The sequence below is a fragment of the Trichechus manatus genome, unplaced genomic scaffold (assembly GCF_000243295.1).
Source record: "Trichechus manatus latirostris isolate Lorelei unplaced genomic scaffold, TriManLat1.0 scaffold00286, whole genome shotgun sequence".
Lineage (NCBI taxonomy): Eukaryota > Metazoa > Chordata > Mammalia > Sirenia > Trichechidae > Trichechus > Trichechus manatus.
The window spans coordinates 471801-489640 of NW_004444222.1; the positions used below are offsets into that span (position 1 = coordinate 471801).

The following is a 17840-nucleotide window of genomic DNA, read 5'->3' on the forward strand; positions in this document are numbered from 1 at the left end:
ACGAGGCTAGAGGCAAGGTTAACCATGATGCAGAGATAAAAATATATGTATACATGTCCGTAGGAGTCCTTGGGTGGTGCAGAAGATTAAGCGCAAGGTTGGTGGTTCAAATCCACCCAGAAGGACCTATGAAGAAAGGTCTGGTGATACATTTTTGAAAGATCACATTCACTGAAAACCCTATGCAATGCAGTTCTACTCTGACACACACATGGAGTCACCATGAGTTGGAACTGACTTGATGCTAACTTTTTTTTATTGCATGTCTGTGTATATATAATCAGTTTTCAAAGAATGCTCAATATGTTCAAGGTACTTTTCTTGGGGACAATAAAGGACCCTAAAAATTTGAAAGTAAAGAAAACAGACTGTCCTATAAGACTCAAAATATAAAAATGAATATAATGTGTGAACTCTCCCTTAACCACACTAGCTCACTAGCTCACATCTCCTGAATATCTAAACCATCATCAGGTCCCACAGTGAAAAGGGAATCTATTAAAATGATCAACACAATTACTTATAAAGATTAACAATAAATTTATTAATTTTTAATATGCTATAGTAGCAAGATAAAAAATTGTAATGGAGGGTACAGTGCAATGGGTTCTCGTATATATGGCCTTTCTGGCCTTGGGTTTATAATTCTGCCAAAAATGATTGGCTGGGCCAAAATATTGCAAGTGACTGGTCAATTAATATGCAAATTGAGTGACTAGGGGTCTACCAAGGGGACTAGTCAGTTCATGGTCCGGCTGGGAGGGCTATACCTTAAAATTGAATATAAGGTCCAATCCCACAGAGGCTGAGGGAGACCTCACTAATATCAAGAGGAGCCTGGAGCAAAGGGTATCCCTTGGATCCAGGGTCCCTGCACTGACAATCTCCCAGACTCAGAAGGGAGAACTGTAAAAATGAAGGCAGCGCAAGACGAGAAACGACAGCAAGCATGGCAGACCCCAGTGGCAGAGAAACAGTGGCAGCAATACAAGAAGTGGGAACCAGAAGAAAGGTGGGAGCAGGACTTCAAACTGGTTCTGCCTGGTTCAGTCATGGCCAAGGAGGCATCACCGAAACATCCAAATTTTTAAAGTTATGGTGAACTGGAAAGATAGCCAGAACAGGAAAAATTACAGGTCAAAGCCCTGCCAGAAACTTAATCTCCCTCTTGGAGAACAAGGGCAGCGTACAAATTGCATACTGTAAAAATGGTGTGGGGGCAGCATCTGATGTCCTCTAACTTCACAAGGGGAAAGGAGAATCAAGATCAACAGCCCAAAGCTGATACCTATGAGGCAGAGGTCAGATATGCCTCCACCCTCCAACCTTTTCATCAATTCTCATACCAACCACCCCTCCCATGGCACTCTCTACTTCTTTGCTGAGTTCGATAACTCACTGCAATGGCTACACGGAACTTGCGGACAGCACTCATGATCATGGGGTTTATTAGGGAAGTAACCTACCAGAGAAGTAGAGTGCCATGGGGGGATAAAAGCAAAAACCAAACCCGTTGCCGTCTAGTTGATTTCAACTCATAGCAACCCTATGGCTGGTGTCAAAAATGGTAAAGAATTTAGGGAGTGGAGGTATATGCCTGACCTCTAACTCACAGGAACCAGCTTTGCGCTAATCCTGATTCTCATTCTTCCTCCTAAATGTAGACAGGCCCTGATGTTAGATTATGAAGACGTTAACATAAACTACTACTACTACTATTAATAACAACAACAATAGCTAGCAGTAATTGAGTGCTTACTATGGGACAGGCATTATTCCAAACACTTGACCTGTAACTTATTAAAGCCTCAGAACAACCCTAATAGGTATATATTATTATGATGCACATTTTACAACTAAGAACACTGAGACCCAGAGAGGTTAAGCAACTTTCCCAGAGTCACACAGTCAGTTAGCAGCAGTGCCAGAATTCCAACCCTGGCAATCTGGCTCCAGTGTCCATTAATTAAACTGCCTCTATAATTAATTTAAGGAGCCCTGGTGATGCAGTGGTTAAACACTCGGCTGCTAACCGAAAAGTTGGTGGTTCAAACTCACCAGCTGCTCCACAGGAGAAAGGTGTGGCAGTCTGTTTCCGTAAAGATTACAGCCTAGGAAACCCTTCGGGGCAGTTCTACTCTGTCCTATAGGGTCACTATTAGTCGGAATCTGCTTGACAGCATACAACAACAAAATTAATTTATTCTCTAAATTAAAATTATTCATAATAGTGATTTCAATTACTATGAGTAGTTTAATAATTATAACAGAAATTTCAATACATAGTTTAATAATGAGTGAATAAATGATTCAAAACCTGCCAGGATATTTGAAGGTCTATCAGAGAGTTGTCAAAGAAAAATTTCAACATTACATGTGAGAAACCCTTTTAATTCTCCTGGAATCCAGATTTCTGGGTCCATGGAGTTGAGGTAACCCACTCAGGCCATCTGCCCTTAAGTGTCTTTCTGAACACTGAGCCCTTAAGAAACTGTTTTCCTGAAGTCACTTTCAAGTCAAACAATAGCCTAGTAAGCAGGTTAGCAGAAAACATTTTACCTTAGACATTAGGCTCTTCTGGAGTATTGCAATGACCTGCAGGAGACTACCCTGCCAGGACCCTACCTATTGCAGTATAATGGATTGCTTTTGTGTGGCCTTTCTCACCATGGTCTTGTAACTCCAACCCAGGTAACTGAGTGGGACTGTATGATAGGGTAATTGTGGCCCATCAAAGGGATTGGTCAGTTTTGTCATCCTGCTGGGCTTGAAATGAGCTACCGCAGAAGCGGGAAAAAAGAGAATCTCATCACCACCAAGGAAAAAGAACCAGTGCATCCTCTGGACCCAGATCCCCGTGCTGAGAAGCTCCTGGAACCAGGAGACCAAGAGACAGAGTGAGCTGTAACCCTGAAGAGAAGCAGTGGCAGGAGAAACTGGCAAGAGACAGTGGGGTGGGCTTCAGCCCATGGAGAGAGAAAGCTGAGTGCCTTTGGGCAGAAGCCTACGGCCAGAGAGAGGTGTGCCTGGGAGCACGGCTGGGAAGAGGCTTTCCTAATGGAAGAACTGCATTCTTGAGTGTTCCTGAGCTTGAATCGTAACCTGTTATTTCCCTAATAAACCCCATAATCTTGAGTATGGTCTGTAAGTTCTGTGTGGCCACTGCAATTATACAACCCAGCAGAGAAGTAAGAGTGCTGTGGGAGGGATAGTTGGTGTCAGAATTTGTAAAGATGGCGGAAAGAGGACGCATATCTGACCTCCACCTCATAGGAATCAGCCTTGTCTCTTAGACGTAACTCTTCACTGCAAAACAACACTCATTTATACACACTTAGTACCTTTTTCACTTGCTCAACACATGGTGAACGTTATGTACGCTTCACAGGGACACATCTTGCATGCCTGTCTAGTCTGTAAACTACCAAAAGGTAGGATCTACACTAAATTTTTTGTGTTCTGACAATAATCTAGAACAAAGGCGGAACCTAACAGTCTAGAAACTAAGTAAATATCTGCTGAATCAATAATTGAATGATGAGAAGGAAATAAACAAAGAGAGGCAAATTGCAAGGCAAAATATATCACTCTAAAACGTGAATTATCATGTATACTCATTATTTGGTACTCAAGAGTATAGGAGAGCTGGCTGAGAAATAGTTGTCTAATAATTTTAAAGATGAAAAGGTAATTATCTCTCAGTATCTTTTACCAAAACACCTTGATCATATTTAGTATTTAACTAGTAAATTAAAGAATACAAGTTTCTTGGTGGCTAAGTCTATATTCTTTATATTTCTTCTATAAGGACTGAATGGAAATTAAATGTAAACAAGAAAAACAATTTGAGAATAAAACCCTATTTGGCTTCCCTGATCAGCTAGAGGTTAAAAAAGGTATCTACTGATATAATTCTAGGATTGTTAAAACCAAACTGTCAGGACCCAAGCCAAGACTCAAACTCAACTCCATTTCCTTACCCCCTTACACAAATCTTGAATAATACTGACCTAGTTTATAGGGCTATCACGAGGATTAAACAGTTAAAAAATTCTAAGCACATCAGACATGAAGACCTTATAATATATATAGTCAACCGCTTTTGCAATTAACAAATGAACTAAGCCTCATACCAAGATGCAAACCAGTGTTAATTACTTAAAAGCAATACTGAAAATTTTTTAAGTTACAAACAGCTCCTCATATTACAAGTATGTTCATTAATAAGTATATATCTTCTAACACACTTAAATATCTTTAACTAAAGTAAGCAGGCTGAATACCCAGATAGAAAATGTGACTTTTGATTAACCACATCAGAAACTGAAATCATCAAATGACATTTGCTTCTGATCCTTAAGTCTCTGGACCAAAAAGCTGTCCACCCAGCTATGAAAGAGGGCAGGACATCCCACTGGGTTGTTTGTTTTTTTTCCTGAGCTTTGTGTGTATGTGCTAAATATATGTAACAAAACATCTGCCATTTCAACATTCTGCATATGTACAATTCAGTGACGCTGTGTTCATCACGTTGTGTAATTGTCACCATTACCCGTTTCCAAATTCTTCCATCACCCTTAACAGAAGCTCAATGTCCCCTAAGTAATGAGTCCCCTTTTCCCCCTCCCTCTCACCCACTACCAATAAATTTAGGTCTGTATACAACTGCTTATTCTAGATATTTCTTATAAATAGAATCATATAACATTTGTCCTTTTGTGAATGGCTTATTTCACTCAGCATGATGCTTTCAAGGTTCATCCATGCTGTAGCATGTATCAGGACTTCTTTTCTCTTTCTGGCTGAGTAATATCCCATCGTATATACGTACTACTTTTTATTTAGCCATTTATCTGTTGATGGACATTTAGGTTGTTTCCATCTTTGCTGCCATGAACATTGTTGTACATGTGTCTGCGTTCCTACACTCAATTATTTTGGGCACATACTTAGAAGTTTTATTACTACCATTGTGATCACTGTCAAAAAGGGTTGCGCAGTCTCCTGGGTCATGTGCCATTTCTAACGCGGAAGGCACCTAACAAGTGTGATATGGATATCCAGACACTCCCTATGGCACTTTCTGCCTTTGTATCAGAGTTATGCCCATGGAAACAATGCACTTCAATTATACGAACTCATTACACGATTTCTTCTATTTCCTTTCAGCTCAGGCAGTGTGCTTTTTGGCAAGAGCTGATTAACATGAGAGAGTTATCGTGTCCTTCAGATGCCCGAGAGCAACCTGATAAGCTAGCTGAAAGCGTTAATTCTACCAGGGTTAGCAGTAACCACAGCTTTGGGAATTGAGGTTTTTGAGACAATCTGCTTTATAAACCTCATTTATCAAACAGCAGGAGAGCTGTTACATATGTTGATGGGCATTATGGAAATGCTTAGATTGCATACAAAATGTGAATATGAATTGGATTAAATTAACTGAAGGAAAAGAAACGCTAACTCAGGGAGAAATAAAAGGAACAAATCATCGATATGAATCAAACAGGGTTGCATAGAAATGTCAGAGCCTGCTTATAAATTGTGACCCTTGGGGTATACTAGGACAATGTTTCCTAAGACATCCATGCAGAATTTTTAAAATGTCACATAGTCAAATTAGGTTAAACTAAATAATTGAACCTACCACAGCTCTTGCCTACTTAACATAGGAAGAAATGTTAGAGGCAGTTTACATACATTCAAATATCCCCAATAACACAAGGATTAGTTTATGCTAAAATCCAGATATTGGAAATCAGGGGAATTTACGGGGAAAGGGAAGCTGTCCATTTAACTGAAGAGTAGTGTTTACATTGTGACTGGACGGAAATAAGAGAAGAAGGGTAAACTGAGGTAAATTTTTAAAAATTTCTTCTATGGGCAACCAGTTTCTATTTTAGTTTAATAAAATATTTCAAGATTTGCCTTAATGTTCAGTTATAGATTAATCACTTATAGAAAATATCACCATTTAAAGAAAACACTCGAGTTATTTTGGCTTGCTTGCTTTATTTAAAAAAAGGGGGGAGGGTGGGCACACAAGTCTTCCTATAATGCCAGCTCTGTACCTCTATGCCTTAGGAAACTATTAGTGGACAAAAACATGAAGAAATTAGTAACAGTCCTACAATGCTCTTAAACACTGGAAAATAACCCTGATTTTTAAAGGAGATGAGGTTGGTATCACAATGTGAGGGAGAAAATGAAAGAGGGAAAAGTCATACGGGAGAGGAATATGCAAAAAGAGTTATAATCCAACACTTTAAAAAAAAAGTTGGACACTGAGTTTAGACAGGACTTGAATATTCTGCTCATGAGAAATGCTTCTGGGAATCACAGACCTCTTTGCCCATGGCCAATGAACAAATGAATGAGTCACTGACACACCTAAGCTAGAACCCTATGCTTCCTGACACACTGGGAAAATATTTTGGACTGCCCAACCAGAAGTTTCAGTATTTACGTGTCCTTGAAAGGCCTCCTCGCCATTATACACAAAGACACACACAAAACTGGCCACATAAGGGTATTATTCATGTGAGAAGCAGAGAAAGGAGAGAGAGTTCAAGGAAAACACGGTAGCTGCAGGGGCAGCAACAGCAAAAGGAACCAGTTAGATACTCTCAAGGAGGAAAAAAGAAGACAGAAACCGTTAAAATCACTGTGGAGTTCCTTACACCACTGCTCTGTGGTATGTACATAATTATACCTCCAAAACAATGAATTCATGTACCTTGCAGTTGTGCCAGTCAGAGACAAAGGGTATAAACTAATATTTGACAACTGGCAGAAGAGAATCAAGGTAAATGTTCAAAGAGAAGAATTCCACCCTTGTGCATACACTCCACCACCACCACCTTTCCTTCAATTCAGCAAGGTCAGATGAACTGTGTACAGGCTCCCAAGGTCATTTGCATTTTAACAGGAAACAAAATTTCAAGGCAAAGAAATGAATCCTCTAGACTTGTGCTAGATAATCACATCCATGCTGGTGGGAGGCCCTAATGGGAATGGAAATAGGTCCAGTCAGCAGAGTGGGTATTGGGGACAGGCATTATTACATTTGGAGACAATACGGTGAAGCAAAAATTAATAATAAACTTTGTTGTTGTTAGCTGTTGTCGAGTCAGTTCCAACTCACAGCAACCCTATGTACAAGAGAATCAAACACTGCCCGGTCCTGCATCATCCTCACAATTGTTGCTATGTTTGAGCCCACTGCTGCAGCCACTGTGTCAATTCATCTTGTTGAGGGTCTCCCTCTTTTCTGATCACCCTCTACTTTACCAAGCATGATGTCTTTCTCTAGGGATTGGTCTCTCCTGATAACATGTCCAAAGAATGTGAGACGAAGTCTTGCTAACCTCACTTCTAAACAGCAGCCTGGCTATACTTCTTCCAAGACAGATTTGTTTGTTCTTCTGGCAGTCCATAGTATATTCAACATTCTACACCAACACCATAATTCAAAGACATCAATTCTTCTTCGGTGTTTCTTACTCAAGGTCCAACTTTTGAACACAAATGAGGTGACTGAAAATACTATGGCTTGGGTCAGGCCCACCTTAGTCCTCAAAGTGATGTCTTCGCTTCTCAACACTTTAAAGAGGTCTTTTGCAGCTGATTTGTCCAACGCAATGTGTCATTTGATTTCCTGACTGCTGCTTCCATGGACATTGATTGTGGATCCAAGTAAAATGAAATCCTTGACAACTCTGATCTTTTCTCCATTTATCATGATGTTGCTTATTGGTCCAGTTGCGAGGATTTTTGTTTTCTTTATGTTGAGGTGTAATCCATACTGAAGGCTATAGTCTTTGATTTTCATCAGTAAGTGCTTCAAGTCCTCTTCACTTTCAGCAAGCAAGGGGTTGTGTCATCGTCATATCACGGATTGTTACCGAGTATTCCTCCAATTCAGATACCTCTATGACATGTGTATATTACAGCTGTATATTATACTTTTGTATCATATTCATTAGTAAAACATATAATGAATAGAATTTACTAATTTGTGAATTAGTGGCACTTTTAATTAGCCCTGGTGGCACAGTGGTTAAGAGCTATGGCTGCTAACCAAAAGGGCAGCAGTTCAAATCCACCAGCCACTCCTTAGAAACCCTATGGGGCAATTCTACTCTGTCCTATAGGGTCGCTATGAGTCGGAATCGACTTAACGGTAACAGGTTTGGTTTTTTTGGTTTGGCTCTTTCAACTGAATTTTTATTTTAGTAAACAACAGGATCTACTGACATTTGATAACCTCCAATATCAGATACATCATACATATAAAGGTGTTGGTGCATAAACAATGCTACCAACCCTTTCTTGAAGTCCCAAAAGAGTTCAGGACCAACAGGTTAGGAAACCCATTCCTAGTACACTGGGCAATGCTCGCAGGTAAGCAGATCTGGTGGGGTGTCCCAGGGAGGGCTCCAATGAGGAATGTCGGAGCAAAGAATACAGAAGTGAGAGCCTACCAAGCACACTTCACATACTTTATACCTCTGCTTAAGACCAGCCCTGTAGCCTTTTTCCCAACGGTCAACATAAAAATTAATGATTATAAATTAATATTGACATTTGGACAGGGAAACTATAGAGCATGGTCACTTGCTATGGGAAGGGATACAGAAGGGATAAGAGAGAATGTTACAAGGAATTATCTACTTTGTCATTAGTATTTAAGTCATAATTTCATTTCGGAACTTCAGTTCTGTAGGATTTTTTTGTTTTAAAAATGTATATTCTTGGTAGTTTCAATTGATAAAAAAAGTAACTGTCATTTAATACTGCATAGTGTTTTGGGTTTTTGTTTTTTTTTAATATGCAAAGGTCTTATGAGCCATAGAACTATCTCAAAGTAAAAGAGAGAACATGGAGACAGTGTCACACAACAAATTTATCTCATCTTGATGCCAATCTTACCTGCCTAAATGAACACACATACACAATAATCAGCTAGAGAAAACAGCCAAGGCTTTAATAAAGCTTTCGTATCTGGATTTGATCTGACTGAGTGCAAAGGGAAGCAGGTAACAAAGAAAATGGCACACGCCCATGCTAGTATGACAAATACACAGTCACAATCACAATTTAAGACCCCACCTTACCATTACTCACCAAAAGGAACTCAGTTAAGTATCATCGCTACTACTCCAAATGTAGCTGAAGTCTAAGGCTGAGAAAGTGCCTCATAAATCCATGCCACATATATACTGAAGGTCAAACTCAGAGTCTTTAGACAGTAAAAGTGGAAGAAAAAAACAGTCAAACCAACAGACTAAATATGCACAGCACCTGTTATAAACAAATGAAAAGTACTAAAGTATTTCCAGCTTATAGGAGTCCCTGGGCGGTACAAATGGTTAAACTCTCAACTACTAACAGGAAGGTTGGTGGTTTGAACTCACACAGAGGCATCTCGGAAGACCTGGAGATCTACTTCCAAAAAGTTAGCCATTGAAAACTCTGTGGAGTGCAGTTCTACTCTGTAACACATGGGGTCACACGAGTCCGAATCTGCTCAACAGCAACTGGTTGGGTTAGTTGGTTGTTTTCTGGGGGGAGGGGTTTCCAGTTTATCCTCTCTCACTACCCTTCATCACCTGTCTTGCCATACACGCCAACATTCCCAGAACTGCTGTACCTTCATACCCGTGCCTTTGTTTATCACTGGGTACACTCAGATGCATAATAGGTTTGGTGTTCCTGCCACATGCATGCACACACATGTGCACACACACCTGCTGAAGTCCTACTCATCCTTCTTCTCAACGCCAAAGGGAGAACAAACCCCTCCTGCCCTATGCCTCCCAGCATACTCTTCAACTTACCGCACCTCCATCACAGCACTTGCCACAGGGAATCACTGGAGCCACGTAAGCACTGTATCTCCCTCATCTTTCTACTCACACCACCAAGCACTGTGCCTGACACAAAATGCTTAACAAAAGCACGATGCAGAAATAAATAAAGGAATGAATAAGTAATTAGGGAGAATAACTTACGATATTAATTGCATAAGGATTATCTGTTTGCAAAACTACCGCGTCTGTGCATTCAATTACTGGGAAAATCCTATCTCTCGACTCTGAACTAACTAGTCATCTTCCCTCCCCTGCTAAATATTACATATTATTTAATAAAATGAAAATGGAAAGTCTCCTTTTCCATCAAAAGACTTGAATTAGACACAAAGGTTCCAAACAGTAGGGAATCACTGCACCATTCGAAAGAGCCTCTCTGAAAGATAACCACTTGGTGAGGAAAGCTTCAACCAGCCTTTCTCCCTTTTGCCTTTGATTCTCCCTGTTAAGCCACAGCAGGTTAGGTGCACTCACCTGGCTTGTTTCCTTCCCTCTCATGGCCTAGCTGTCCCTTGGTGTTCAAACCACATGTATAAACTTCCCCATCCTCCAGTAGGAAAACGGAGTGGTTGCCTCCACAGGCGACTTCCTTGACGCTTCTATCAGATATGAATCCACACACCTGTGGCTCTGCCACAATCCCTTGCAGGTTGGTACTGATACCAGGTTGGCCCAGAGACCAATATCCCCAGCATAACATTGTTCTTTTCCTTCAAGGAGTCATGTAGCCTAGAAGACAGTTTTTTTAAAAAAAGAAAGAAAGAAAAAAAGGTCAGAAAAAATGAATTTTAAGTAATGTAACCAATTTTTAAGATATTCCTAATATTCTTCATATAACTTGCATCTCAAAATAAAACAAATACTGATATTGTTGAAAGTAGTTATGAGTTACAACAATGATATTTTATGTTTCAGTAAGAGTTTTAAAAAGCATTTTTTAAACAAATTTTGTTTTCCCAATAGCCTTAAGAGTGAACACAGACAGAATATGGTTTTCAGATTATTGACAAGTGCTGGAAATTGGCTGAAACAATCTTTGCGAATCATTAAGGCAGTAACAGTCTGGAAGTTACTCTCATGATTTCACCTTGGCCTTTCTCACTGTACCTTTCCTTTGAGTTTTCTGCCTTTTTTTTTTTTTAAACCAATTAACTCCTTTAGCTGTTCTATTGTTAGCTTGAACAGTAGTATTTCACCACTTGAAATGAAAATGAGAAATGGAAAAAAAAAAATGTTAGCTTCTCTGTCAATCCCTTTTACCCAGATCTGAGTCGGGGCTCATTTCCTACCCAAGAGCCTCTGGGTACCATTCCAGCCACGATTAGCCTGCATCCCTTTGACACGTTGACTATATTGCCTTGATTGGTAGCTTTCTCTGTACCTTTGTAACTTAACTCCCCAGCCACATTTTAATCTCCTCAAACACAGACACTACAGTATAACTCAATCAACTTTTGGCTGATCGTTTACTGCTGACTCTAGCCCAGAGTTTTAAAAGTCTATGCTACCCTTTTTATATAAACAAAAACAAAACAAAATCTCATCTCTCTCCATTAGTTGCCATCAATTCTGACTCATGGCGACCCCATGTATGCAGAGTAGACCTGTGCTCCACAGGATTTTCAAGGCTGTGACCTTTAGGCAGCAGATCACCAGGCCTGTCTTTTCTTTGTTTTTGTACTTTAGATGAAGGGTTACAGAAAAAACAGCTTCTCATTAAACAGTTACCACACATACTGTTTTACGATTAGTTAACAACCCCACGACATGTCAACACTCTCACTTCTCGAACTTGGGTTTTCTATTACCACCTTTCCTGTCCCCTCCTGCTTTCTAATCCTTGCCCCTGGGCTGTTGTGCCCCTTTAGTCTCATTTTGTTTCATGGGTCTGTCTAGTCTTTGCATGAAGGGTGAACCTCAGGAATGACTTCATTACTGAGCTAAAAGGGTGTCTGGGGGCCACACTCTTAGGGTTTTTCTAGCCGCTGTCAGGCCAGTAAGTTTGGTCTCTTTTTTGTGAATTAGAATTTTGTTCTACATTTTTCTCCAGCTGTTGGGACTCTCTACTGTGATCCCTGTCAGAACAGTCAGTGGTGGTAGCTGGTGGAGGCTGTGGTGGTTGCTGTCCATTAGTCCTTTAGACTAATCTTTCCTTTGTGTCTTTAGTTTTCTTCATTCTCCCTTGCTCCCGAAGGGGTGAGACCAGTGGAGTATCTTAGATGGTCGCTTACAGGCTTTTAAGACCCCAGATGCTACTCACCAAGTAGAATGTAGAACATTTTCTTTATAAACTGTGTTATGCCAATTAAGCTAGATGTTCCCAGAGACCATGGTCCCCACAACTCTCAGCCCACCAATTCGGTTCCTCAGGGAGTTTGGATGCGTCTCTGAAGCTTCCATGACCTTGCCTTGGACAAGTTGTGCTGGCTTCCCCAGTATTGTGTACTGTCTTACCTTTCACCAAAGTTAGCACTTATCTATTGTCTATTTAGTGTTTTTCCATCCCCACCCCTCCCCTCCCTCATAACCATCAAAGATTGTTTCTCAGGTCTGTGTACTGAGGTGCCTCTGGATGGGTTCGAATCAACAACCTTTTGGCTAGTAGCAGAGCACTTAACCTAGTAGAGCCCTTAATGGTTTCTGCCACCCAGGGATTCCTTTATACCCACTAAACCCCAAAAACCAAACCTGTTGGTGTCGAGTCAATTCCAACTCAGGCTATAATCAAAAAAGACAGATAATGACAAGTATGGGTGAGGAGATGGAGAAAACAGAACCCTCATACATTGCTGGTGGGAATGTAAAATGGTACAATTGCTTTGGAAAACAGTCTGGCTGGCAGTTCTTCAAAAAGTTAAACACAGAGTTACCATATGATACAGCAATTCTATTTCTATCCTAAGGAGCCCTGGTGGTGCAGTGGTTAAAGCGCTCAGATGCTAACCAAAAGATCAGCAGTTTGAACTTACCAGCCACTCCACAGGAGAAAGATGTGGCAGTCTGCTTCTGTAAAGATTACAGCCTTGGAAACTCTATGAGGCAGTTCTACTCTGTCCTATAGGGTCACTGTGAGTCGAAATCCACTCCACAACAGTGGGTTTGGTTTTATTTCTATCCTAAGAAAACTGAAAACATACATCCACTTCCACACAAAAACTTGTACATGAATGTTCGTTACATCCTTATTCATAATAGCAAAGGAAGGAACAACCCAAATGTCCATCAACTGATCAATGAATGAACAAAATAGAATAGAATACTATTTGGCTACAATATGGATAAACCTTGAATACATCATGCTAAGTGAAAAGAGCAGTCACAGAAGATTACATATTATATGGCTCCATTTATATGAAATGTCTAAAATAGGCAAAAATATACAGACAGAAAACAAACTAGTGGCTACCTAATGTCGGGGGTGGGGGAAGACTGCTCTTGTTTCTTTACAGGGGCAATGAAAATGTCCTAAACACAGACTGTGGTGATGGTTGTACAACCTGATGAATATACTAAAAACTACTAAATTTTACACTTTAAATGGGTGAATTTTATGGTATGTCAATTGCATCTCGATAAAGATGTTTAAAAAAAATTTTTTTTAATCTTTTTCTTGCTACACGTACATGTCCAATGCTTCTGTTGGTCTACATCAACCAATAATACTTTGTTGAGTTTAATTAATGAACTTTTCATTACAAAAATAATAGGCATAAAATGCTTAACAAAAATATTTTCTAGAACAGAAAGTAGGGGGAGGGAACAACCCCTACATTTACCATGGATAAGTAGCAAAGTATCCATTTTCTATTGCCTCTTTCTGCTTACAGAGACTGAAGAGGGGGGAACAGCTTGCCTAAGGCTTTGATCAGAAACAGAGAAAAAAACACCCGTAACTTCAAAAGTTCTTCTGGCTCTTTCTATTGCTAAAGTTGGAAATCTCAAATAGATTGCCCTTCTGTTTAGGAAAACACCTAATGAGCCTTCTGGTTTAAAAGGGAAAAAAAACCCTATCGTTGTCAAGTCAATTCTGACTTATAGTGACCCTACAGAAGAGAGCAGAACTGTCCCATAGGGTTTCCAAGGCTGTAATTGTTACAGAAGCAGATTGCCACATCTTTCTCCTGCAAAGCAGGTGGTGTGTTCGAACCATCAAACTTTCGGTTAGCAGCCAAGTGCTTAACCACTGTGCAACCAGGGCTCCTTTGGTTTAAAAGAAAGGTCTAGGACTTAGAGAAAAAAGGAGGTTGGGGAAATCACAACCAAGTCTTACAGAAAAGTAGAAGCCCTTGTTTAAGATACAAAATTAAGAGGGTGAGATTGAGGCCCATAACATGGCTGCCGACTTGGAGCATGGCCAGTAACTAGTAGACTGCCTGTGGCAGGGAATGGCAGATGAATTTTAAGAACAGTGATGTCTGACATTCAGTTTGAAGTTGCTGTCTATTCTGTAATGACTCTTCAATATCCCAAACCATCTGTAAAAGTTAAGACACAATACTCTTACAATAACTGTACTTCGCAAAGCACGGGTAAAATCAAAAGGATCTTGAAAAAAAAAAAGCCATGGAGGCTCTCGTGAAGACGAAAAGATTGAGCAAAGAGCAAGAATTTTGGGTGAACCATAATAACACAACCTAAACATCCTTCTCGAGAATTCTTAGAAAGCTGGGGAGAACATTAAACCCAGGTAAGCATGGTCTCGGGCTTGAATCGCTTTATGCGGATGTTAAAGAAAATCATCCAGAAAATTGGTCTTGAGGGCATTCAGGTTACATGTGATTTTTCAAATACGAATTTAAATAGTAATATTGAATATTCTTTTCTAACTGTACTTCTTAAAGTGCCATTCTCCCCACACTGAGCATCACTGTTTTAGATGCTACAGGTCAAAGCATAAGAATTTCACAGCAGACATCCAAAGGTGTCTTACCTAATCTGTTACAGTATTTATGTGCAAATGAAAAAGAGGGAGGATTCGAATGGAAATGGCAGAGTCTTGCTTTGAATTAAAGCAGTAGGCAGAACACTTGAAAGTGGAATTTATTAACCAATCTACAGGAGAGAATTTTCATTAATTTCTATGAACCTAAAGGTGCAAAGGAGACAGCTAACAGGCTATTCTGCGCAAACTCAGCTTTTAAAATGACAAACTCCCTTCTCTCACGTAAAACCATGCCTGAAGAGCTAAAAATTAAAGATTCCAACACAGATGAAGCTAATTCGTTCAGCCACTCTTAACAACAATTACATTACTTTGCCCTTAACTCAATGACATTAATTAGTATATTCAACTTAATTTTACAACACCTTTATGGTAGTTCTTTCTGACTTACTCTTTGAAGTCTTCAAATTTTCAGGAAAGACTTAAAAAGGCCCAAAGTAAAATAAAAAACTGAATTTCAATTTGCTGTCTTAACTAGAAACTTCTGCTTCTTCCCAAGATTTTTATTCCTTCTCTAAACTCTAAAGTATTAACTTTAAACATTATTTTCTGAGTTACTTGCAAAGAATGGAGGCAGGGGAGTAGAAATAAAATGTAAAGCTTTGGGGGAGGTTAGGACATACACTTAAACAGACCAGCAAGATCACATGATCTATTCATAACTTAATTTGCCCAATGTGCTCAATTGCCATTACCCACACTAATTTCTTCATTTTTAATGTTTCATGAGTTTGGCTTATCTCTCCGACCAATAATTATATAAGTAACATCACAGGGCTTACTCCACATCAGTCACTACGTTAAGCATTTTATATTATTATCTCATTTTGTGTTAACAACAATCCTGTGGAATAAGTATTTTTAGCCTCATTTTCAGATAAAGAAGCTAGTCTCAGAAAGGTTAAGAAGCATGCTCACAGTCACACAGCTGGAAGAAGCAGAGTCAGTCTATGAATCTAGACCTGACATCAAAGTCCACGCTCTTATCCATAGGGCTACATGCCACTCAAGTAGATTTTTATGTCACCCACAGGACCAGGAACACAAAACAATACTTGCTGAATGCAGTCAGTATACAGAGTGTCCTGAAAACTTGAAAATAAAGCTGCCTTCTGGGAGTGAAATTAGTCAAAATTAAAAGAAAACAGATGAGATTAGGCAGCTATAGAGTTAAGCCATCTGCTTAAGCAGCCAAGTACATTCAATGTGTCTAAAAATATGATATCAAGAAGCCATGACTGTCTATGTCCAAGTGAAGATCTGTAATGATTGTCACAGTGGCCTTATTCATACTAACCAAAAATGGCAACAACTCAAATGCCCATCAGTAGGAGAACGGATAAACAGACGGTGCTACATTCCTACAATAAACAACTACTCGTGGATTAAAAGGGCAGGTGGGAGAGATGAGGAAGAGAGGCCATGACTGGAACGAACTTAATATAAAAGAAAGCTACACCCTACTGCAACTTTTCTGAAGAATAATGATTAGCTTTTAGAAAAATTCCACAAGTATGTTATTCACTGTTTTTATCTGCCTAATACTTCTCTAGGCACCCCCTTTATCTGGCAACAAAGTCCACCTCACTCTTGAACAGGGATGGGCACATGACCCCTGCCAAGCCAATCAGAGAACACCATCCCTAAGCCATAAAACATGATCCAGGCCAAGACAATCAGAGAACATCAGGCATACTAATTGGTACAGGGATAGGCTCACACTCCCATCTGGTTCACAGTCCTCCCCCATGGAGCTATAAGGGAAAAATTGCCTTTGTCTCTGAAGGGTAACTGAGGCTGTTGGAAGCAACCTTCCTAGATACATGGAGGACACCTATAAAAAATTATGAAGCCATCAACAGAGAATCATAGGCAAGAGAAAGAATGAGTCCCAGTCATGTGCAGTCCCTAATTTCATGTCCTCTTCTGAATCTGGCTTGAATTTCTGGCAGTTCCCTGTCGATGTACTGCGCAAATGCTTTCGAATTATCTTCAGCAAAATTTTACTTGTGTCTGATATTAATGACACTGTTCGATAATTTCCTCATTCTGTTGGATAACCTTTTTTTTTTGGAATGGGCACAAATACGGATCTCTTCCAGTTGGCATGGCAGCTGTCTTCCAAATTTTTTGGAATAAACAACTGAGCACTTCTAGCGTTGCATCAGTTTGTTCAAACATCTCAATTGATATTCCAACCATTCCTGGAGCCTTGTTTTTCACCAATGCCTTCAAAACAGTTTGTACTTCTTCCTTCAATATCATCAATTCATGATCATGTGCTACCTCCTGAAATGGCTAAACAATGACCAATTCTTTTTGCTACAGTGACTGAGTATTCCTTCCATCTTCTTTTGATGCTTCCTGCATTGCTCAATATTTTGCCCGTAGAATCCTTCAATATTGCAACTCGAGGCTTGAATTTTTCTTCAGTTTTTTCAGCTTGAGAAATGCTAAGAATATTTTTCACTTTTGGTTTTCTAACTCCAGGTCTTTGCACATTTCATTATAATATTTTGTCTTCTTGAGTGCCCTTTTAAAAATTCTTTTCAGCTCTTTTGCTTCATCATTTCTTCTATTCACTTTAGCTACTCTACTGTCAAGACCAAGTGTCAGAGTCTCTTCTGATATCCATTTTGGACTTTTTTTCCTGTCTTATTTTAAAATTAATTAATTAATTTTTTTTTTTTTGTACTTCAGGTGAAGGTTTACAGAACAAGTAGTTTCTCATGAAACAGTAGTACACATGTTGTTTTATGACATTGGTTAACAACCCCACAACATGTCAATGCTCTAACTTCTCAACCTTTATTTTTGGTGAAAATACACCCAGCTAAATTTACACCATTTCAAAAATTTCTACATGCACAGTTCAGTGACACTGACTACGCTCTTGCAGTTGTGCTGCTATTCTCACTTAAGATGAAGACTTGCAGAACAAAATAGTTTCTCATTTAACAGTTACTACAAATGTTGCCCTATGACAATGGTTAACAATCTCACAACACATCAACAATATCCTTACTCAA

The 17840-nt window shown here is 39.5% G+C and overlaps 1 protein-coding gene across 7 annotated transcripts in view; it reads right to left on the reverse strand.

Moving 5' to 3' along the window:
- The window catches only part of HERC3 (HECT and RLD domain containing E3 ubiquitin protein ligase 3), a 121026-nt gene that overhangs the window by 88284 nt on the left and 14902 nt on the right, over nt 1–17840 (reverse strand). For 5 of the 7 annotated variants that reach the window (XR_002822918.1, XM_023725092.1, XM_023725093.1 and 2 more), the window contains exon 3: nt 10344–10598. Coding sequence is in view for 4 of the 7 variants with exons in the window: in XM_023725092.1 (XP_023580860.1) it covers nt 10344–10569 (226 nt within the window). In the remaining 3 variants the exon portion in view is untranslated. The other 2 variants (XM_023725095.1, XM_023725096.1) reach the window with 2 other exon arrangements.